This window comes from Sturnira hondurensis, unplaced genomic scaffold (assembly GCF_014824575.4).
Source record: "Sturnira hondurensis isolate 20B ecotype Veracruz unplaced genomic scaffold, ASM1482457v3 Scaffold0020080, whole genome shotgun sequence".
NCBI classification, from domain to species: Eukaryota; Metazoa; Chordata; class Mammalia; order Chiroptera; family Phyllostomidae; genus Sturnira; species Sturnira hondurensis.
The window spans coordinates 1295900-1319548 of NW_028092711.1; the positions used below are offsets into that span (position 1 = coordinate 1295900).

Here is a 23649-nt window from a genome sequence, read left to right on the forward strand (position 1 = left end):
CATAATTCAATGCATACAGAAAAAGGAATTATTTAGTATAATATGTTAAAAGATTACCTATAAATCAATAAGAAAGAAAAATGATCAAACAGATTTCATATGTATTGTAGATGGGGATAAATTGGTGTGATATTTTTGTAAGTTATATGGCAATAACCATAAAACATTAAATATGCATATCCTTTGACCCAAGAATTCCACTTTCAGGAGTTGATCTTATGGAATAGTTGCCATAATAGCATAATAGCATAAGTTGAACAATATGCTACTGTTGGAAAATATAGTCTCGGGAGGGGTAGTTGGACCCCCTTCCCACTCAGAATGGGTCTTGAGCTTGGTGCACTTCCTTACCAAGTGAGGAAGCACCAACAGGCCTGTGCTGCGTCTATCACCTTGTGTGGGAAAAGCCCTCCTTGTTTTACGTCTAATGAGTGTTCTTTTGTTCCTGCTTAAAGTGTGGTGTGTGCAATATGACACCTGGCCAACCCCACTGCTAAATCTGTCCTCTGAGGGGAGAAGACAGAGTCCCTTCTATTGCCACACGAAAGGGGTGAAGGTAGGTGAATTGTCTTGTGCTGGCCTTGGCGTGAGACCTGCTGGCCATGGGGGGCTGCTATTGAAGCTGATCTGACCCTGTTTCTTCTCTGTGTAAATAGACCACTTTTCCTTCCATCCAGTGATTGACTGCATTGTGTTTTCATTGGTGACTCTGATACTCGTGTAATGGGCAGAAGTGTTTAGAGAGGTGATTTGCGGCAGGTGTGCTGCAAGAATTTTTAAAACATGTAACATTTGACTATTTAGTCAGGTAAATGGACCCCTTTCCCCTTAGATTGTCAGGTAAAAAAATGAAAACAGCCAACACAACAATAGACGTCCAGTGTCATATTGGCAAAAAATATATTTTGGGATGTGCTGCAGAATTTTAGGAATCAGTTTATGTGTGCCGTGAGATAAAAAAAATTAAAAACCATTTGGATCAGAGTCCTTTTGAATTTTGTAGTACTCTGCTTGACAATAACTACACACACACACTTTTTACATAGTATAGGGTATAGAGTGCAAATACACCTATTAAAAAGAATGTTTACTTCAGTGTTGCTTATAGTGTAAAAAATTAGTAGCTAGTGGAGTTTTAAAAGAAGCAATGCATACATGTCACCCAATACCAAGCAGTAGTTAAAGAACAACTGGCAGATTTTTATGTTGATGTTGAAATAGTGCCAGGAAACAGTAAGTGAAAAGAAAGGTAGCAGAATAGTGTGTGTAACATTGTTTGTTCATATTAACAAAAATAAAACTGTGTGTCCATGCATGCATGTGTGTATATTCCTTAATGCCACATCAATTCTTGGGGTAAACACCAAACATTTAGTAGTGGTTACTTCTGTGGAAAATATTAAAGGTGAAAGAGGATTTCACTCTTAACACCACATAGTCCTGCGTTTGCTTTCTTTTATTTTTTATACGTGCACGTGTTTGGAGGAGGATGATGGGCAAAGAGAGAAGGAGATAATTTTATTCTCAAAATATACATAGTTGAGAATAAATATGTATAAATATATAAGAAAAACTATATATTAAACATTAATTGCTGTGCCCTCCAGCGGCATCCTTATAATCCCTTTTAACCTCATCTTGGTGATTAGCTAGGCAAGCCACAGATGCCTCTGAAGGACAAGTACTATAACACTTAGAACTACCTCAAATTGCCTTCTTTCTTTGTTTGTTGTTTATTGTTTCACTCTACATATTAGAATCTGTTTTGAGACAACAAAGAATTGGGCAGCATTTCATTTTCTGCAGCTCCTGGGCCTAGAATAGGGCATGGCATACAATGTATGCTCTGTACATATTTATTCCACAAATAACTTAAGCAATGAAAAGGAAAATAAATGACTTTTGGGGTAAGTTCTCCATTGCCCATTTCACATTTATGTGAAGTTTGCTCTACCAGCCAATTCTTTAACAAGAGCTTAGTCTCCTATCACCTCAATGCTCATTTCAAACTCCATGACTTTCTGATGACCTATCTTCTTCTCTTAGCCATTTTCTATTCCTAAAAGAGTTCTTCTTCTCTTTAAGTCCTCACTTGACGTTGTTGATAAACCCTGTGACTTTGAGTGAAGCTACGTGTAATAAACCAGTTTTACCACAGGCTAATTGATATAAGCAAGTGTTGGATTTCTACAGTATCTCATCAACATAATGAACCACTGAACAAAGTAATGTTACCAGGGGCCTGGTGTACTCAACTGATAAATTAAAGGAGGCATTCTGGGTCCTTGGCTCTTTCAGCACATGTCTGTATTTCCCCTCTCCATTTCAGTTTCTCTGTAGATTGCTACTAACATGGGTCAGGCAAATTTGTGGCAGGCAGAGAGTATGCCAGAGGCCCTCCAGGTCTGCGGGGTGGGGTTCTTCTGTAAAGAGGAGCATGAGGGGCTTCTCTCCCCTCAGGGCGAGGTGAGAGGAAAGTATCTACTGGTGAAGGGAAGACGGTGCCTGTCTGCATCAAGTAGTTCCTTGAAAGGTTCCAATCATCAAAACCTATGAATTCCCCATAAATAGATGAGTAGCTAAAAGAGTTGTGACACATGTGTACAATGGAATATTACTCAGCCGTAAGAAGGGATGAAACCTTACCATCTGTCACAACATGGATGGACACAGAGAGTGTTAAGCTAAGGGAACTAAGTCCAACAGGGAAAGATAACACCATATGATTTTACTTACCATGCATGTGGGATCTAAAGAACAATGACAAAAAAATAAACAAACAAAACCGAAACACTCATAGGCACAGAGAACAGAATGAGGTTTGCCAGGTGGGAGGGGCTTGGGAGCTGGGTGGAAAACAGGGATTAAGAGTGACGAATTAGTAGTGACATGAATAGTCATGGGGATGGGAAGTGCAGCATAGGGCACATAGTCAATAATACTGTAGTAACTATGTATGGTGCTAAATATCACAGGGAACTCTTGGTGAGGCGTATGATTGACCACTATGTTGTATACCTGAAAGTAATACAAAATAATATTGAATATAAACTGTAGCTGATCAATAAAATTTACAAATCTTGTGAATCCCCTTAAAAATGGACTGCCCCCCTCACCTTCCTGAGGATGGTCCTGGGATGACCTGCCAGTTCTACTAATCCCATGGAGCCTGCAGGAAGACCCAGGAGAATAAAAGGCACCAGTGGCATAGGGCTGCTCTACCAAACACTGAACCTGACCACGTAGGAACAACATACAGCCTATCTAGTATTTGGCTAGCAATGTAATAGGTCAATCTAAGGGCAAGGTCATTGGCAGTTTTGTATTGATTTTAATGGGGATATTTAAGACATGACTGACCCATATTTAAAACTCATAAAATATCCTGAGGGTATTTTGGAGTTTTTAAAAACTTAGGCACTTATTTCATGATTTAAGGCCATTTACCACAGAGCAGAAGATAGTTCAGATCTATAACCTGAAAAATACATTTGAAAAGCAAAAGAGTAAGTAAGGATATTGAAATGGTAATAAGCATATAAAATGATGCTTGATTTCATTTGTAATTGGAGAAATGTAAATTAAAACAGAATGGCTACAATTAAGAAAGACTGACAATCCAAAGTATCTGTGGAGCATACAATGTGTCTAGTAGCCCAAATCAGCTCAAGCCCTTCAGAAACTGTTGGTATAATAAACTAGAGTTGAACATACTCTGTGATCTGGAAAATCTAGTTTTAGTTATGTACCCAAGGGAAACACACCACGGTGATAAGACACACGGCCAAGAATGCTTAGAGCAGTAGCATTTGCAATGGCCCAAAACTGAAATCAACTGGAGGCTCCAGCAATGACAGAACAGAACTTGCAGTGTTATGCAATGTGATACCGTATGGCAACCACAGAGTTAGAAAAAGTATGTTTATTTTATAGAAGATTTCAAAATTGGAAAATTAGTCTATGCTGATAGAAGTCAAGAATGTGGTTACCTGTGGGGAGAGGGGAGACTAGTTATGTGGAGGGGGCATGGGTGGGTCCTGGTGATGTTCTATTTCTTGACTTGCATGATGATTCCTGGGTGTGTTCGCTTCAAGCACACTTATGATTTGTGGACATCTTTGTAGATGTGTTATACCTGATAAAAATGCTGAAAGAAAAAGTGTAAGCACACGACACAGATGAGTGTGTTTAAGCTACTGCCAAGCTCCCTCTGCTGGGGTGATTTTTGCACTTCCCTGCCTGCAGAGACACAGGTTGCTGGTCAGTAACACAATTGCATGTTTTCTTTGTTTGTTTGTTTGCCATTTGCTAGGCAATGAATGAGCATTTTAAGTTCTATTTTTTTGGTATAGAAATTGATAAAGAAAAAAATTATTGCATTTCTGTTATAAAACATGAGTGTTTTATACAACTTAATTTCCAGGTAAACCAAGATGTTTTGAAGGATGTAGAATAATGACATACTTAGTATATTCTTCTCTCAGAGGAATGGGAGAGGAGATTTGTTCTACTTGGCAGACACTGATGTTTCGACACAGCAGCTTACCTTGATACTGGCCTGCTCTCAGCCTCGAACTGTTTTCTATTACATTTAGATCGAAACCCACAGGCCTTTCCATATCTTTCCACACCTACACGAGGTCATAAGTCTTTTTTCTCTCCACATGCCCCCTTGAGGCACTGCACTCACTGTTCCCTCAGTTGGCAATGGTTTTCCATCAGATATCATGAAGCTAGCTCCATTATTTGTTGAATGAATGAACTGATTCATGTGAAGTGCTTATGTGCATTTTAAGAAAACCCCCACAGATATTCACAGTATTCAAAGTTTCAAAGTTGTGCACCCCTCCTCCATCTTCTGAGAAGAAACCTTTGTAGCTCGAAGCTCAGACTTTTCATGCCTTTATCTATTTATTTTTGATTTAATCTTTTAAAAATATTTTATTTATTTATTTTTAGAGGGAGGGGACAGGAAGGAGAGAGAGTGAGAGAGAAACACCAAGTGGTTGCCTCTCATGTGCCCCCTACGTGGGACCTGGCCTGCAACCCAGGCATGAGCTCTGACTGGGAATTGAACTGGCGACCCTTTGCTTCACAGACCTGTGCTCAATCCACTGAGCCACACCAGCTAGGGCTGATTTAATCTTTATTGTAGTTTTTTTCATTATCATTTAGTCCCTTTATACCCCCTCCCTCTCCATGCCTCTTTTGGATACCGTTTTCATTACATGGGTCTTATATGTTTGAAGTAGAAAACTGAGAAAGTGAAGATGAGTATTAACAGAAACCTGCAAATAGTTTCTGCCTCACGGTACACAATCAGTAGAAGAGGAAACCCTCTTCTTGGGTCTTCTCTGGCTCTGACCAGGACTGAGGCTCACAGACTTTATCTCAACCTTGAAAGGTATAGGGTGATAGCACCCAGTGGGCAGGAAAACCTGCATGTAAGAACTGGGACTCTGAGCTAGAGCTGTAGCTAATTCCGTAAGTGCCGACTGTCACGCTAGCCTTGGCTTTTGCATCCTGTGTATACTGACTCGTTTACCAACCTAACAAGGCACAGATGAGGGAAGTGTGGCAAGGAGGGCTGCAGATCACTCAGCTAGTTGGGGTTTTAACCCAGGCAGCCCGGCCATAGAGTTCACACACAAGGGTTCACAGAGTGACTAACTCTCAGAAGGAACCCAGGCAAGGACTCAAGCTTGGAGGTAGAATTAGAAAGGCCCAAGTGAACGGAATTGAGGTGTGGAGTGAGCTCAGGTACTAGAAAAAGGTCCAGAATGGAGCAGCAGCGCCCCCTGCAGTTAGGCTGATCTGCATTCCAGTTCGCATACACAGAGCTTTCTGGAGTCCGTCTCAAGTCACCTTCGATTCATTCTTACCTTGGACTGAGTCCATCTAACCCTAAGTCCTAGTCCCAGGCTAGTTCTAACCCTAGTCGTCCCTTGTTTATGGAACCCAGAACATCTGTGTTGAGCACACGCTGGGTATTACAGAGACCAGTTATCTGCGTTTAAAATAGCATCCCAGGTGACTCTCAGGCAAATGCCCCTCAGAATTTAAATAGGAAATTATTGAAAATCAAAGCCCTTAGAGTTAAAGGTGCAGAAAGTCTAATGATGGAATTTCAAAGCAAAGGCTGGACAACATGGGCAATATCTGGGGGCGCCCAAGACCTATATAGCCGGCTTAGAGCTGCATCTTGTGGGCAGCTACTGACACTGTTAAGGTCTGCTGAGGTCTGCCTGGTGCTGAGGGTTGTGCTGCACTTGGTGTTTCAGCAGGAGCAGGGAGCTCACAATCACCTAAAGAGAAGGAGCTGTCTGTCTGTCTGATCATCTTTGCCCCTCTTTGTGTCCCTCCTTTCCTATTTCCCTGTCCCTGTCCCCTCCTCTTTCCCTCCCTAAACATTTGTGGCATGTCTCTAGGTTTCCTGTTCTCCACCAGGAGAGAGGGAGTGCCAGAGTAACACTGTCCCACCTGGGCACCACTGGGCTCTTAGCAGAGGTGACAAATGGTGAAATAGAAGGACAGACAATCGTCTGTGTTGTAGCCGGGTCTACACAGCTAACTCAAAACAGAAAGGAAAGGGCGCCTGTATGGAGAACTGTGCTTGACTGGAACGATGATGAATTCATTTGATTGGGAAATTGTGTTTTCTCAAACATATCTGATGAGATGAAGTATGTGCACATGTTGGATGATTGTAAAACAATTTTATTATTAATTTATCAAGGAGGGACAGGGAAGGCATTTGACTGTTACTGTCTCTGGTGTAGTCTGAATTCCTGTTTCCAAGGTTTAGGAACCCTTTGATGTAGAGGAGAGAGTTAAGTGACAGTTTTTCTCGAAAGATTAGCCTCATGTCTCTCAAATCTGACTTGCTGATGGGTTTTGTTTGGTCCACGCTGTTTCATTTTTTATATTTAGCTTTTTACTTGTGTATTTATTATTAAATTATTTTAAATTCACAGTTGACATACAATAGTGTATTAGTTTCAGGTGTATAACATGGTGATTGGACATTTATGTAACTGATGAAGTGCTCACCCCAATAAGTCCAGTGCCCTTTGACACCACACACAGTTATCACAACACCATGGACTGTGTTTCCTGTGCTGTACTTTCCATCCCCGTGACTGGTTTTACAAGTGGCAATTTGTACTTCTCAGTCCACACTGCCATTTTCCCCTCATAACACTGTTTTAAATGGAACCAATGGCTAAGATTAAAATTTTGGGATATTATCATGACAATCTAGGTTTCAGGAGTCTTTGGAAAAGTCTGGCCACGTGGGGCTGGTATTTCCAAGAGAAACAATTGGCTGAGGCTGAAGGGACCCTGTCTCTCCGATGTGTCCCAGCCCCAGCAGTCCTCATGCTGCTGACGCGGATTCCCAAGGGCCACCTGCTCTTCTCACCTTCTTCCTGGTCTCCTTCAAACAGCTGCATTCCATGCACTGCTAGTTCAGAAGGAGGACGGCTCTGGCCTGGAAGAAAACGTCAGTTTGCTAAGGGTCAGGAAGTGAGGTGGTGGTGGGGTTCTGTGAACGGTGGACCCTTGCACTGATCAGGAGGAGCTGGGACTTCTGGTGGTGCAGGGCCAGGTGCAGTCCTGAGAACCCCGGCAAGGTTGGATTGCCTGGGACAGTGGCGCCGCCCCTTCAGAAAGCAGCACTTGGCCTTGCAGTGCAGCTCAGAGACTCTTCCTCTGTTTTTCTGAGCTGCTAAACTCAGATTTGGGGGGAAAACACAGAGGAGATGATGAGTGAGCGTCCTGGATAAAAGGCAGTGGTTAGCTTAGCTGCGGGTAGTTTCAATTAGAAAAAGGGAAACAAGGTTCCATTTTTGAACCTTTATGGTTTAATTCATGCGAACTAGTCATAAGCTGTTTGTGTGATGGGAGTTGCCCTGTAAAATACCCATAATGCCTTTTCCAATGAGCTGGTCATCGAATGTCTTCATTCATTGTTTCATTCATTCATATATTTGTTCCCCAGGTATTGGAGCCCCCACCGTGGCTGTGGTGTAGACGTGTGTAATAGTGAGCAATACGTAGTCCCAAGTTCTCCCAATTCTTGGTAGTGACGTGGACGGGAAATGGAGAATCAGAGTGGAAAAGACATTGCTTGGAAGCAAAGAGTTTGGGGCCTCGATTCTCTTTCTATCCTTCAACTGCAGGGCAGGCGTGGGCCAACTACTTATCCTTTCTGGGCTTTCCCTTTATTCAAATGGGGCTAAATTATCTTTAATTTCTTATTAACTACTAAAATACTTTGCTGAAGAAAACAGATGTGCACATCTGGATGTAAATATAGATGTTCATATATATGATGGAATAGCTAGTTTCTTTACTAGGCTTTTAGTTTTCTTCCTGTATTTGATTTCCTGGTATGAGAGTAAAAATACATTTTATTTTTCTCTAATATGCTTACTCCTCTAAGATTTTATGTATAAGAAATTAAATTAAAACTGTTTGCGCATCCACAGTCATTGGAGGAGAAGGAGGCTGGTGATGATTCTGTTGGAAGAAGATGGTTTGACTGTTTCTGTGTTTAGGATTTCCTGTGGGAACCCAGAGGTGAATGAGGGCTGTGAAGAAGAAGAAACTTGCAAGAATGTTATGCAGTTGGGGTAATGGGTTTATTAGATCCATAAATAAGTAAGCATTTATTGGTATTATGCCAAAAATAAAGGACAAGGTGACAAACACTTTTAGTATGAAAACGAGACAGCTGCAATAGACCAATACTGAGCTTACAGACTCTTGAAAGATCACAGAACCTGAAATGAGAGCTTTCAGGTTGTATAGTTAGTTATTCAGACAATACCGTCAGCTGTACAATGCAAGCTACGCATGGCAGTAACACACGATTGGCAAGGCAGTCTCTCACTGGGGGACAGAGAAAGGCTTGCTGGGGCCAGGGGTCACTGACGGGAAAGGGTATTAAAACCTCATAAATCCTCCGTATCTTTTCTCCATTTCAGGAACTTCTTTTGAGTAACTTTCACCTTCTTCGTTGGAGGGCAGAGAATCTGCAAAGCGCTTCAGGAAGCCCCCGTACCGTTTCTGGTAATCCATCCACCACTCTGGACGACCCACTCTTCTCATGAAGCCCCCATACCGCTTCTGCAGCTCCTTGGCTTCGTCTTCCAGTTGGGGGCTTCTCTTTAAGCCTCTCATGAAGCCCCCGTATCTCTTGCTCCCATCTTCGACCTCACTGACCTCCTGGTGGTGGCTGCTCTCACGGTTGTCCCCGGTCCCCAGCAGCTCTTTCAGGGCATCTGAGGAATTGCCCAGGGTGTCGTCTTCCTCTGCATCCTTCTTCATGAAGCCCCCGTATCTCTTGGCAAGGACTTCACCTCCGTTTGCCTCTTCTTCTGGCTCCAGAGGATAAAGCTCATCCATTTTCTTCATGAAACCTCCATACCTTTTCATGAAGCCCCCATACTTCTTGGCCAGCAAATGGCCCTCCTCCTGCCTGCCGCTTTCTCTGAGGGTGCTGGTGCTGCCCTGAGGAAGCTCCAGTTTGGACACCTGCAGCAGCTCCTTGCAGGCATCCCAGGTTCTGAGAGAAGGCAGTTTCCCTTCACATTCCAGTGTGCAAGCCTGGAAAAAGAATTTGATGTAAGGATTAAAAGAGGATTCTCTGATTTTAATAAGCAGATAGATTTGTTTGGATCACAATATACTTGCTACGAAAAAGAATTTGATGTAAGGATTAAAAGAGGATTCTCTGATTTTGTAAGTAAAGAGATTTGTTTGGATCACAATATACTTGCTATAATGTGAAAACTCTCACATAATGATCTTTATTTTCTTATTACAACTTTTCATTGTACTGAACAGGCAAATCAAAGAAAAATTGATTTGGAAAAATTGTGGAGAATTAATTGAAACAAATAAGAATTTTTCTTTGAATTTTAACAGATTGTATAATATCGTGCTACTTCAATATCATAAAAGATTTTTTTCCACCCAGTTTTAACCCAGATTGGCTTCCTGCACAATCTAATTTCTTTGGATAATTTTCCATTGTTGATTTCACTTTGAGCGTTTCAACCAAAAAGGAGAAATTCCTCTTTACCTAACCAGGGAGATTATCCCCCAATTCCTTCTATCTTCTTTGTCTTTCCAATAAAATCTATATTAACGATACAAGGTTTGTTTACTTCCTTGTGTTACTATTTTACCTGCAATGGTATCCAATATTCCCACAAACATTTCAATCTTTAGAAAAACAACTGCAAAATAAGTTAAAAAAGACATTGTAAAAACTCAATTTAAATTCTATAAATTATTTGCATTATGACATACTGATTTGATGAAAGTAGAGGCTTTGCTTTTCTTTCCTCTTAATTGATTAAAACAATGGCTGCAGGTAGTTTCAATTAGAAAAAGAGAAACAAGGTTCCATTTTTGAACCTTTATGGTTTAATTCATATGAACTAGTCATAAGCTGTTTGTGTGATGGGAGCTGCCCTGTAAAACACCCATAATGCCTTTTCCAATGACCTGGTCATTGAATGTCTTCATTCATTGTTTCATTCATTGGGGGCTAAATTATTGGCCATTGATTCCATTTAAAACAGCGTTATGAGGAAAAAAATGGCAGTGTTGATTGAGAAGTACAAATTACCACTTATAATCAATTGCCAGATTGAATTGATTCGATCATCTTGAATCAAACGTTTATAATTATGGAGGCCTAATGTGAAATCATACATATGCTGATGTTTAAATTACTCATGTTACTTTTTCTTAGCAATTAGTTACTGTTATACAGAAAAAATATTGTTTCCAATGGAAATCACGTTATCTGACAAAATAGAAATGATACATTTACAACTCCTTTTTTATTGTATAATTAAATTCTAATCATTGTGAGAGTTAGACTGTGTATTCTAATAGACAGACAGGGTGGTGATTGCTGGGCGGAAGGGAGCAAAAGGGGACTAAATGGTAATGGAAAAAATACAATGAAGATTAAATAAAAAACAATTCTATTCAGCAAATCATTTGGCTATAATAAAGAGTGCTGATATTACATGAAGATGTGATATTTCTGAGCATTTCAGGGTTTTTTTACAGTGCTCTGAAGTATACTTATAGAAGCTAGGTTACTGACCCTTGATTTAGGAAAAACAGGTTCTCTCTTGATGTTTAAACATATTTTGTATATTAATTGATATAAAGTAGATATATACTTTAACAATGTAAGAAAGTATTTTATTAGTGCAACAAAATTCTTTAGGGTATGTATTTATTTAATTGACTCTTAATGATTATTTAAGTTTTGTGTCTAAGAAAATTAAATATATGCATATATAAAAACTTAAAGATGATATAATTAGAGTGATTCTGTTTTATTTTTGATATCTAATTAAATCAAAATGTCATTAAAATTAAAGTGTTTAGGTGTCAATTATATTTTCATTTAAATTATTTCTTTACCAAAAATCAATGTTGAATATTCTGTATACTATTATCAGAATTTTTTTCAATGTGAGGGTTTCTTAAAAAATGATGAATAATTAGAATAACTCATCCATACTAAAAAGTGATGAGACTTTATATGCTCCTTATATGTCTATGCATCTTTTGTTGTGTTTATCACACTCTGTGTCCTATGGTTCAAGGTCATATCAGACCTTGACTGTAAATTCAGTTTGGACATCAGCCATAGCATGCCGACATATCTGTGCATCCACCACAGAGCCAGTCACAAGTGTCTTTCACATGGTAGAATGTCAAAATCAGTTACCCTTATCTAAGAGGCAACATTTTTTGTAATTTAAATATAAAGCTCTATTATTCATCTCCTCTTTAAGGCTATGCTAGCACATGTACACATCAAATGGAGTAAATCAGGCAATTCAAGTGAAACAAACAAACCTTTAACCTGAATGCTTTCCTTAATTTTTGTCCCTGTTTTATGCATCTATATAACTTAGTTTCTTCAAAGGCTCCAGGGAGGAGGGTGAGTCCTCCTCAGATGATTTCATTATTTTTTATGGAGCTGTTGAAGTCACCACAGAATTTCAACAAATTGAGAATACTTAATTGAGAAGCTAGTGAAAATGAAGCTTCCCGGGCCCCCGATTCGGAACTTTTGAACAGTGGAGCATCAGTGGTGACTCAAGAGCACATGGACTATGATTAGAATGAACACTTTTGTTCTCATCGCCGCCCCCTCCCATCCAGTGTAATTTATGCTTGCATTGTTGCCACCTCTTTGGACACTGGCCTGGACACCTCTCCTGTGCCTTTTTCATAGGCAGAAAAGCACGTTTCACAAAAGCACGTTCAAGACACCACAGAAGCTGAATTCCAGCTTCACTTGTCTATGAGACAGCTGCTGGTCTCTTTCTCTCCTGTCTACTGCGCGCTCCCTTTCCTCTCCTTGTGTCCCTCCCTCCTTCATCCCTCAGCTCTCTCAGGTGAGGGTAAGGGCTTGAGGGAACTCAGGTTAAAAGCGCTGGAGAAATTAAATCAGAAAAAAGGCTACTAAATCTCACTAATAAAAAATGACCTTGTCCGCGGGCAGGATGAGAGTGTGGTTGTGTGTGAAAGGGTCCCATCATGGAATGTTAGGAGTTGGGGGTGACTGAGCATCTTCCTTGGGACAGGTGAGGTGACAACCTAGTGCTCTCCAAGGTGCTGAAGAGAGCACACCGCGGGTTCCCGCAGACCCGAGGTTCAAATGAACTCGGTTGTGTGGGGACGTGACTGCCCTTACCGGGCCCTAGATAGTTGCGAGTCCCCGAAGCTAAGAGCTAAAGCGGGACCTGGGTCAGCTCTGTTCCTAGGGGAACAGTCGGGAGACCTGAGATAACAGAGATCCGGGCCGCGGCGATGCGGACCGATTGTGACCCGAAGACGCTCAGCGCGGTGGCCGCCACTAGCTCACCCACAGCGCTAACACTCACCAGCGGGTTGAGGTCGGTCGGGCGTGCCAGGCGGTAACTGCACGTCGCGCAGTCCTGGCTGCATTCCGCCTGTACGGTCGCCAGGAGCCCAGGGCCGAGCGCCAGCAGCCAGGTGCAGAGCCTCAGGAACCGCGCCATGGGCTGCAGGGAGAGAGGGGCGCGAACTCGGAGTCTGCCCTGAAGCAAGCGGGTTCCTCGGAGGGACCGTCGCGGAGACGGTATCAGCCGGGAGTTTGTTGGACATGAGAGCAAGAACTCTTAGGGACGCTCCTGTCTGGGTCCCCGCCCGGCCAGCCAAGGCTGTTTTGAGAGGCCCGGGGACAACTCAGATTGCCTTGAGGTTCCCAGGTTGGCACTGTCGCTCCGAGTCCAGGGCTCGGAGGACAGTCCAGGACTGTCTTCCAGGGCATCTGCTGCTCCGGGCAGGATTCTGGAGGGAACAGCCAAACACCAAATGCGCGAAAGCGGGAGCCTGGAGAGGCGCGACATTGACCCGGGGCACAAACAGGAAGGAAGTTGGGGACCCCATGCAATGAAACGCAGAACAGAGCAGGTGGACGACCCCAAAGGCGCGCAGCCAAGGCGAGCTCTGGGCAAGTTCACTCACGTTGACGCTATTCCGGTGGCGCAGCGTGGTGGAAGAAGCGGAGTCCCAGCCACTGCACTAGAAGGGAGAGGAGAAGAAGGCAGGTGTCAGGCGAGGGGCGTCGGGGAAGAGCCGCCGGGGGCGCAGGCAGGCTCCGGCCTCACCGTCGCGGTTGTCCGTGCCGTCGCGGGGCCGCGGTCTGGGCTGCAGGTCTCCGAGCGCCTGCCTCGCCTCTCCTGGCTGTCCTCCGGCTGGCGGCGGCTGGACCCACTTTATAATTAGCCTGGAACCGAAGGAGGTGAGTGCGCCCCAATCGCCAGCCGGCTACAGCTGACGCAGGCCCTACGCCACCCCCGCCGACGCAGGCACGGGAGGGGTCGGCCCCGGCCGGGGCGCGCAAGGCTGCAGCGCCCCCCCCCCCCCGTGGGGAGGGACCGTGTGGGAGAGTGCCTGTGGCTTTCCTCGCCGACAGGTGACAAACCAAGGTAATTAGGAAATTTGGGGAAAGAGTAGGATGAAATCAAATCCCCGCAGCTAAGGGCACTGAAATTGCATTCCCTGGGGTGCGCGTTCCCGGTTCAGAGCCGAGGTGGGGACGTTAGGAGGGGCAGGTGGACTGATTTAGGTTTCTGGAGTACCGGAGACCTTCCGAGCTGGGGAACAGGCCCCTTCTTCGCCTCCTCCGGGGCGCCGTCGAGGTTGCGGGGGGCACGAAGCACCGCCGTCCCGAAAGTCGTTATTTACCGACCTGTCTGTCCCTCACTAGTCTCCGAGTTCCTTTCTGTGACACCTCACAGCGCCAGGCGCACAGTAGGCGCTCAGTTAATGGTTAAACGATAGAGACTTTCCGGGAATCTTAAATTAAATCTCAGGACTGAGCTTTCCCCTTTCGCGTGAGTGAGACCACTTGCGGAGCGCGGACCCTGCCAAGCCCAGGCGTTGGAGCGGAGCGCCTCGGGGAACTGCACGCTGTTCCGCCGCTGCGGGGGTCGGGGCGGGGTAGGGGGTGGTGGTGGCGCCCGCCTCTCCCCGCGTCCCGGGCAGTCTTCCAAATCGCGCTCGCCACCTCCGGCGCGCAGCTAAGGTGTCCCTGCGGGTGTTTGAGGAGCACGAGGCGGTGCCGGGGCGGGTGCGCAGTCGGTACGCCTGCAGGACCGTCGTGCCCTGGGAGCGACGAGGGACCTGCAGCGTCCGGGGCTCGGGGCAAGCAAAGCCCCTTGGCAGGGAGGGGGCTGAGAGCCCGCGGTGGAGGCGGGAGCTCTTGATTGAGACCCGCTCTGCCACTTTCTAGCTCAACGGAAAATTGCTACGAGGCAAACTTGTCTAAGGACTCAGTTGCTCCATGTGGAAAATAGGGACAGAGGTAACCTGCGGTTCATAGGGTTCCGGAGGTACGCGTGTGAAATAATGGACAAACACATTTAGCCTGGTGCCCGGCACGTAGCAAGCTCCAAAAACGTGTTTATTACTAATAAGCTGTCATCCAGCTGCCTCCCCGTTTGTTTATCGCTTACCCAGCATACATCTGTTTATCCATCTGTCTTTGCATTTATCTATCTCTCCTGGCCTCACAGGGCAACCACAAACAGTCCCAAAGCCCATACATACATAGAGAAAGGGTCTCAGGGCTTTCCCAGCCATAGCGCCCCCTGCAAAGGACTGACCACTGCTTCAACCTTCGTGGGGACCCACAGTCGCAGGGCTCCCCTCCCGGAAGCTCGGGTCGCGCTGCGTCTCCCGCTCCGCTCGCTAGAGGGCAGCGCTCTCCCGTGCAGGTTTGGGTGCTCCCCCGTAGCGGGTCTCAGAGTACGGGCTTCGGACGCCCACCTGGGGTGGCCCCCGAGCACCACTGGCCTCGCCTGCCTTCCGGGCTGGGGCATCCTCGTAGTCGGCCGGGAAAACAGGCGCGAGGGTGGGGCGACAGAATACCCAGCATAGTCCTAAGACATCTTGCCAGGAAAGCATTGTTTCCCCTTAGACATTTTAAGCTGACATTTTAAACTCTTCACATCAGGGGCTGATGTGTCCTCTCCAGGTACTTACCCTGTCCCCAAAGAAAAGGAGAACTGAAATCTGTACTTGAGATGTCCCCTCGAAGCCCAGACTTTGTAAAGGCAGCCAATTACACTGCAGTATTCAGTAGTAAAGGAGTGCACGAATAAATCCTGTCTAAAATGAAAGAAAAATTGTTCTGAGCACTTGCATACGTGGGATCACCCTGAGAACTTTAAACACACAATCAGTAATAAGGGATCAGGGGCAAGAGGGTGAAACGTGTGTGTGTGTGTGTGTGAGAGAGAGAGAGAGAGAGAGAGAGAGAGAGAGAGAGAGAGAGAGGGAGAGAGAGAGAGAGAGAGAGATGATCCCTTAGGGTACACAGTGCTGGACAGGAAACAAGCTCCCTAGAATCTTGGAAAAGTAGAGGCTTAACGCTGGACGAGGCCCAGGGATAATTATTTCCACCCTTTTTCTGTGTATGGGAAAACCGAAGCTGGAGCGTCCAAGGGACATCCAAGTGACAGGCCCAGACAGTGGCAGAACTAGGTCCCCCCATTCCTCCTCACTGGAGGTACCCACCTCGGGTCTGGTTTATTTCTGTTGCAGCAATTAAATGAATGCTTGCTCCGAGTTAGTTTCTCTGGGTGAATCTGCATCTTTCTCAGGGGCTTTTTAAATGTCAGGGGAGAGAGAAAGGGAGGGCCTTCCCCTGGGAGTAGTGCTAGGGCGCTTAGTGCCACAACACCTGCTCGAGTAATTGGAACATGTTGGCTGCTGGGTAAATGTGTGTTGGCTGACTGGCCGAAGGAGCGAGTGAGTGGTGAGAGGTCGATCTTGTTTGCATACCCTAACCAGTGAGGATGCCTTCCCGCCACTTGCCCAATCTCCCCTGGGGGTGAACGGTATACATTTTTGTGTTCATTTCTTTATATTTGAAAGATGGCAGTGGGTTGCAGGTAATTTACCTTTTCATGACCTTTTAAGTGTTTATGGAGAACAAATAAGTTTCATAATATCCTTCTGGGAGAAAAAGCTACTCTAGAAATGAGACTCCAAAAAGGGAAGGGAAGCTTCTCTTAAAGCATTTAATCCAGAGAATTCTGATTCCCAGATCAAAATCAAGACCTTGCCTTCTTCTGATCCTCGGGTCAGACAAAAGGGTTTTATTTCAGAGAACAAGTAATGAGGCTTTTCACGCTCCAATGGTGGGTGATGTTTCACTCAGTTCCTAGGTGTTCTGTCAGCCGGTTCGAGAGATTTAAGAAGTCTTTTCAGTGTCGTTTTTCTTCACCTCCAGGTTGGGAGATTCCTGCATTGAATAAAGTTGTTCAGGTGTCCATTCCTCTCTTCCCTCACCTTCCTGCTATCCAAATGCACGCACTTTGTTTTGGAACCCGATTTCCCTCTGCTCCTTTCTCCCTAACACAGCAGTAGTGAGAACATGGCCATTTTGCACTCTGGGGATTGTGTAACATTTCACCATAAAACAGCACACTCTAAAATTTCCAGTGTTTGGAGTCGTGCCAGAGGCAGGGGAAACTTGCCTGTTTTCAGTTACAATCTAAAGTACGCACTTCACAGGACAAGATTTGGCGAGCTTGGGATGTTACAGTGAAGTATCACTTGATTCTTCTTCTGACTGGCTCAGAGTACCTGAGCAGAGATGGGGAAATTGGGTGGAAGGAGAGGTTTTTATGGTGAGACAAATCCCCATTTTAAGGAAAGTGAGGGCTGATATATCTTTACTCTCAAAATCCAGCCAACAAAATAAACCCTTTGAAAGAAAAAGTAACCTGATACAAAGTTTCCTAAAAGTTTAAATAATAAAATATGTGTCACTGTGTTTGAGAGAGAGAGAGGGAACAGCAACAAAAATAAGGGAAGCAGGGAAGGGGAAACCAAACTAAGTATATTAAACATAGTATGTGTGTGTGTGTGTTGCTGTAAACTTAAATTAAAATAGGGTTGCTCAGTGTTGCCTTAGGCTTTCAGGGGACAATACATTTCAGTATTAAGCATAGGTAATTAGACCATGAAAAAAACAAGTTCCATTATGTCTCATTAGATTAAGAGAAGATAGAACTGTGGACCAACCAACAGTGGATTGTTCCAGCAGCTTGGTTTTTAGAAATGACTTTTGGAATTGCTTGAAAGAGTTTAATAGCCACATCAGAGAACCAATCCTGTCAAAAAATTGTATTGCCTCTTTGGACCTAAACCTTATGTAATAACTTGACTTTGATCTTTTTTTGTTGTTGTTGTTGCCCAAATCAAATGTTAGATCCCATCCATAAGACCTGAAGAGAAGGCAGAATATTCATTGATTGAATGAAAATATTTAACAAGGAAACAATTTCCACAATGGGGGCTCTTCCAGGATTTCTAAACACGTTCTGAGCAACAAGTACTCACTGTAGTAAATGTGATGGCTCCAGGTGCCCAGCTTCCAGAGCGGGCTCCTCTGCATAGGGCCACAGCGCAGAGCTTCACATCACGGGCACTCGGCAGGGCTGTGTTTAGGAACTACGCCCCTTCTTGTAGCTGGTTCTTCCATAGCTCCCATATCCACGGGATGGGCTCACAAAGTCAGAGTGTCATAAAACTGTATAGAGAATGAGCTAGACCTCTTTAGATAGCATTCCCTTCTAACTCCACAATTCCTCTCATTGGTCGACTTTGTTGTGTACAAACATTAGAGCCTAGCCCAAGGTATTACTTTGTGTGCATATATCTTTTGAAAATCCATCCAGGGAAGGTATTCTAGAAACTGACAAGATGTGAGAGGGAATACAAGGATTTTGGTATGAAGAGTCTAGGATCAGATTATGCTAATGTTAATTTCTGTTTCTTTATCATTTGAGTAGGTAAACTTTGGAACGTTCATCTCTAAGCCTCATTTTTCTCACCTATACAATGGGGAAAATAAAACCAATCACATTGATTTGCTGCCTGGCTTAAATAAAACTAAGATATATATATATATAATATGTGTATGTATACATATTATATATAATATGTATATATAATATTTATATAATGTGTAGGTATTCAACTTACATTAATGACACTTTTTACTGTGCTGTGTTAAACTGGAATTTCCAAGGCAAGCTGTTTTTTTTTTTCTCATTTCTTGGATTGTCATATTCTTGGCCTCTTATGTTTGGAACAGTGATCTGGTAGCCTTAGTGGAGTATTCAGATAATGGAAACATTATCTATTTTGATAATGGTTAAAGGAGGCAGGCTGTTTAACCACAGTGCTCCAAATTAAAAATTATAATGACAGACCAGTTTATAATTACTGCAGGTAGCAGGCTGTTTCATAAAAATATAATAAGATATGGCTAGAAAAGAGGACTTGTAGATGGCACAGAATCGTATCAGTTGCTATTTTACTTGGGATACATTGTGCAGCACTAATCTCCAGTGTTTCCGCAGATGGCAGAGAAAATTAGAGGAGGTAAGATGTAGTGGAGGTACCTGCATCAGGGCACTTGGAGGTTTCTTAGAAGGGCAGGGTTGGAATGAGTGGAGAAGCAGGAAAGAAAGTCCTAGGGCGAGGTAGAGATAGGAGGGAGTCTATCAAGGAAGACAGCTGTCAGAGTGCAAGGCGGTGTGAATGGGAAGCTGATCTGATGTGGGAAGCCTCCAGTGCGTGGGGCAGGGGACACTGGGCATAAAGCAGGAGAGAAGGAGATTGCTCAACCACTCCGGGTGGTAGGAGGGCGCTGCGGGAAGGCAGCTGGTCACTTAGAGCAGGTGACACCCACGGCACTGACTCCCACAAGACCCCCTTTCCTCTGCAATGTCCAGTCCCATAGTGAGCTTACTAGCAAGCTGGATGCCCCAAAGAAGGTTTGTCCAGCGATGGGGTGAGAAGTGTTTTTGCTCCTTGTGCACAGTGTGTGTGTGTGTGTGTGTGTGTGTGTGTGCAACTTCATATCCCTCCGAGAACATGGGGGAATAAGGCAGAACGTGTGTTTAGGAACTAACACGCGTTAGTTGTGTTAGTCCCAGTCCATCATCCTCCCCTAGAGGGGTACACACACTTTCATTTGCTAATCAGTGGACATTTACTGAGGCAAGTTCTTCAGTTTCTTGCCATAGGACCTCAAATGTATTTGCTTCTTCCAGTTCCATTGTGTTTGATTTTGCATTTGACATCATCCCCCAAAACCCAGAGGATGTTTGTGTCTCTGAGTACTCCTTTCTCACTTGTATTAGTTTTTGCTTCTTTTGGTATTTAGTCCTCATTTACCCTCATAATCATAAAACTGGTTGTTTTCCTCTCACTTAAAAAAAGAGCACCTTCCTGAATCTGTAATCATTCTTCTCCCTGCCCCGCTCTGTCCAAACGCTGTCTTCGGAGTTCTGGTTGTTGAAGGCTGGTATAAATTCTCTGTTGGCCCTTCTTCATCTCCTGTGAAGTCCTCCCTCCACTGCCACTTTGCTTTTTGTTCTTACCTCTCCAGGGAAACCATACTTGTTAAAGTCAGCAATGATCCTTTAGATAAAAATCCAAGAAGCTCTTTTCAGTCTTTATATTACTTGTTATAGCTGCAGTGTTGGGCACCATTGTCCATTCTCTCTTTCTAGGAATTCTCAAAACTTTTTCTCTCTTTTTTTTTTGGTTGTTCCTTCTAACTCTATTTCTTGGAATTTTCCTTCTCCTTCTGTCTTTTAAATGGTGATGTTCTATATAGATTTTTCCTGTGCTTCATCTGAAGTTACACATTTTGCTTGGAAAAACTTCTTCATTATAAGATTTTATCTCTCATTTATAAACCAATTATTCCCAAATCTCTGCCTTCAGCTCAGGTCCCTCCTCTGTCTCCACGAGTATATTCAAGTGTGTACGCTCTGGGCGGCTCAGACTTTTCTGTCGAACTCCTTCACTCATCTCTTCTTTAAATATGCCCTTGCTCCTGTATTCACTGTCAGTGAATTTAGCCATCTGGAAATCATTCTTTTTTAATTTTAAATTTAGCCATTCTGATTTGTATCTCCCCAATGGCTAATGATGTTGAGCTTCTTTTCATATGATTTTTGATCATTCATATCTTTTAAAATAATATATCAATTCAAATATTTTACTGGTTGTTTATTTTTTATGATAGAATTATCAGAGATCTTTATATATTCTGGATACAAGTCTTCTGTCATAAGTAGGTAATGTAAACATTTTCATCCAGGGTCAAGCTTACCTTTTTATTTTCTTAACATGTCTTTTGAAAGGAGAAGATTTGTGTCTAATCTAAGAAATATTTCCTACCTCAAGTTTGTGAAAACACTTTCATGTTTTCTTCTAGAAGTTTTGGTTGTTATGTTTAGGTCTTTGCTATATATCAAGTTAATATTTATATCTGTGATAATAACCAAAGTTCTTTTTTTTTTTCTCAAAATGAATATCCAGAGTTATAGTACTATTTATTTTAAAGGCTATTCCTTTCACATTGAATTATCCTGGCAACTTGTTCAAAAATCAATTTAACATCTATGTGTGAACATATTTTTGAATTCTTTGTTAGATTCTCTGTTCCACTGATCAATAATGTATATCCTTATACTAATCCTTAACATGATCTTGATTGTTGTAGCTTTACATTAAATTTTAAGATGGTCAATCTAAGGTGGTGGCAGAGAAGGTGGATGTTACACTTACCTCCTCCTAGGAAAACAACAGAATTACAACAAAAATATAGAGCAATCAACCTTAATAACTAACTGAAGACTAGCTGAAGTCTGTGACAAAGGACTTATAGAAGAAGCCACACTGAGATGGATAAGAAAGGTGAAGATGTGAAAAGAGTTGGCCTTGCTCCCATGGGAGGCAGCTGATATCCTGGAGGGACACCTCAGCTGTGAGGGGTTTCCCAGAGACAGGAAGACAGGAAGAGCCACCCATGCAACAGCTGGCTGTGCAAATCAGCAGGGAGTATCCTCCAGGGAAACATAGGAGTGTACTAGAGACCGAGGTGCCCTCTTAAAGGGCCAGTGTTCACCCTGGGCTTGGGCAGAGTTAGGGTAGAGTGGACTAGAGTCATGTGAAGACAGTCTGGGGTCTGTGGCTCTGGGAAGAGAGATGAAGGGACAGCCACCAGGATAACTGTCCTGAGTCACCTTTCACACAGCAGACACACTCTTTCGCAGGTGGATCACTTCCTTCCATGTGACATCAGCTTGCAGGAGTGCAATAGCTCCCCTCTCTGGACTTCCTGTCACCCCATCCTGTGGAATTGTGCCCCTGCTGAGGAGTTAGCTGCCTAAGCCATGCTGTAGAGGTCTGGGCTGACTCAGTGACTGAGCTGTGTGGCTTTGGGGTGGGGATCATTCCCCCACTTTTCCACAAACCTGACTGGTGCCTCACCATTGGTGGAGATCTGCTAACCCCACTCTCCGGGCTTCCGGCAACCCTATCCTTCTTAGTCCTACTCCTGGTGGCTCTGCCATGATGAGGTTTGGGCAGAATTCAGGACAGACGGAGTCGTGTGGTTCCAGGGTGGTGACGACTCCTCTTACCTTCCCCCAAGCCTGACTGGCACTTCTCCTTCCCCACTCCTGGTGGCCCTACCCTGCTGAGATCAGGCTCTCACAGAATCTGGGACAGACTGAGTTCTGTGGCTCTCCTTTTTCCCAATGCCTGAGTGGTGCAGAGTCCTTTCTTCACAAGGACAAATATTGGTCTGTTTGTGAATGACAAACTGTGCTTGCCTCACACTGGTGACTCCGAGATCCTGCCACATCACAAAGGTGTGTGAGCAGCCAGTGGGAGACAACCGGACTTGGTGTACCCTGAGACATTTGCTGGGTGGTCTCAGACACAGCACTGGCACCAAGTTGGAACCTATTTTAATCTGGTGAACACCAGGGTAATGTCAGAGGCAGTGTCTGACATCAACACACAAAGGGTTGTAAGAAAATATTACAAACAACTATATGCCAATGCTTTGGACAATCTGGATGAAATGGATAAATTTCTAGAAACATACAATCTTTCAAAACTGAATCAGGAAGACTCAGAGAATCTGAATAGAAAGATCACAGCTAATGAAATTGAAGCAGTAATAGAAAAAAAACTCCCAACATGTACACCTGAAACCTATGTAATTTTGTTAACCAGTGTCAAACCAATAATTTCAATAGAAAGGATAAAAGAAATCTCCCAGAATACAAAAGTATTGGGTCAGATGGCTTCCCAGGTGTTTTACCAAACATTCAGAGAAGAACTAATACCTATTCTTCTCAAACTACTTCAAAATAGTCAATAAGAGAGAAGATTCCCAACTTTATTTTACAAGGCTAGCATTATGCTAATTCCAAAACCAGAAAAAGACACTATAAAGAAAGAAAACTGTAGGCCAATATCCCCAATGAACACATATGCTAAAATCCTCAACAAAATATTATCAAATTGGATCCAGCAATACATTAAAAAGATTATATACCAAGATCAAGTGGGATATATTCTGGGGATGCAAGGCTGGTATAATATCTGCAAATCAATAAATATGATTAACCACATAAACAAATGAGGGATAAAAATATATTATCATATTAATAGGTTTAAAAGAAAGCATTTGATAAAATCCAATGCTCAGTTATGATAAAAACTCTCAGCAAAGTGAGATTAGAGGAAACATACCTCAAATTAATAACAGCTACATATGACAAACCCAGAACAAATACCATATTCCATGGGAAAAATTAAGAGCATTTCCATTAATATCAGGAACAAGACAGGGATGTCCACTTTCTTATTCAACACAGTACTGGAAGCTTAGCCACAGCAATCAGACAAGTAGAACAAGTAAGAGGCATCCAAATTATAAAGGAGGAGGTAAAACTGTTATTTGCTGATGACATGATATTGTAGATAGAAAACCCCGAAGACGCCAGTAAAATAACTACTAAATCTAATAGCGAAATTCAGAAAAGTAGCAGGATACCAAATGAATATTGAGAATTACGTTGCATTTTTATACACCAATAATGAGCTTACAATTTCATCATGAAAAATAACCTAGGAATAAATTTAACTGAAGATGTAAAAGACTTGTACTTGGAAAATTATAAGAAACTGAAGAAAGAAATCAAAGAAAATTCAAGTATATTCTGTTCATGGATTGGAAGAATGAAT

General features: G+C 43.3%; 1 protein-coding gene across 1 annotated transcript; it reads right to left on the reverse strand.

The window, feature by feature from the left end:
* Positions 1-8606: 8606 nt before the first annotated feature.
* Positions 8607-13796, reverse strand: PENK (proenkephalin). Its single transcript, XM_037028582.1, has 4 exons — positions 13680-13796; positions 13537-13593; positions 12930-13070; positions 8607-9609 (listed from the first exon to the last, which is right to left on the reverse strand). Exons 3-4 carry the CDS (start codon positions 13065-13067, stop codon positions 8947-8949), a joined length of 801 nt encoding a protein of 266 aa, XP_036884477.1. The 5' UTR covers positions 13068-13070; positions 13537-13593; positions 13680-13796; the 3' UTR covers positions 8607-8946.
* Positions 13797-23649: the final 9853 nt, after the last annotated feature.

Bases quoted from the DNA above. Each gene is read 5' to 3' on its own strand.
- PENK (XM_037028582.1), bottom strand. From the start codon at position 13,067: ATGGCGCGGTTCCTGAGGCTCTGCACCTGGCTGCTGGCGCTCGGCCCT. The intron at 9,610-12,929 runs GTGAGTGTTAGC...TTCTTTTTCCAG, and splicing joins CGACCGACCTCAACCCGCTG to GCTTGCACACTGGAATGTGA.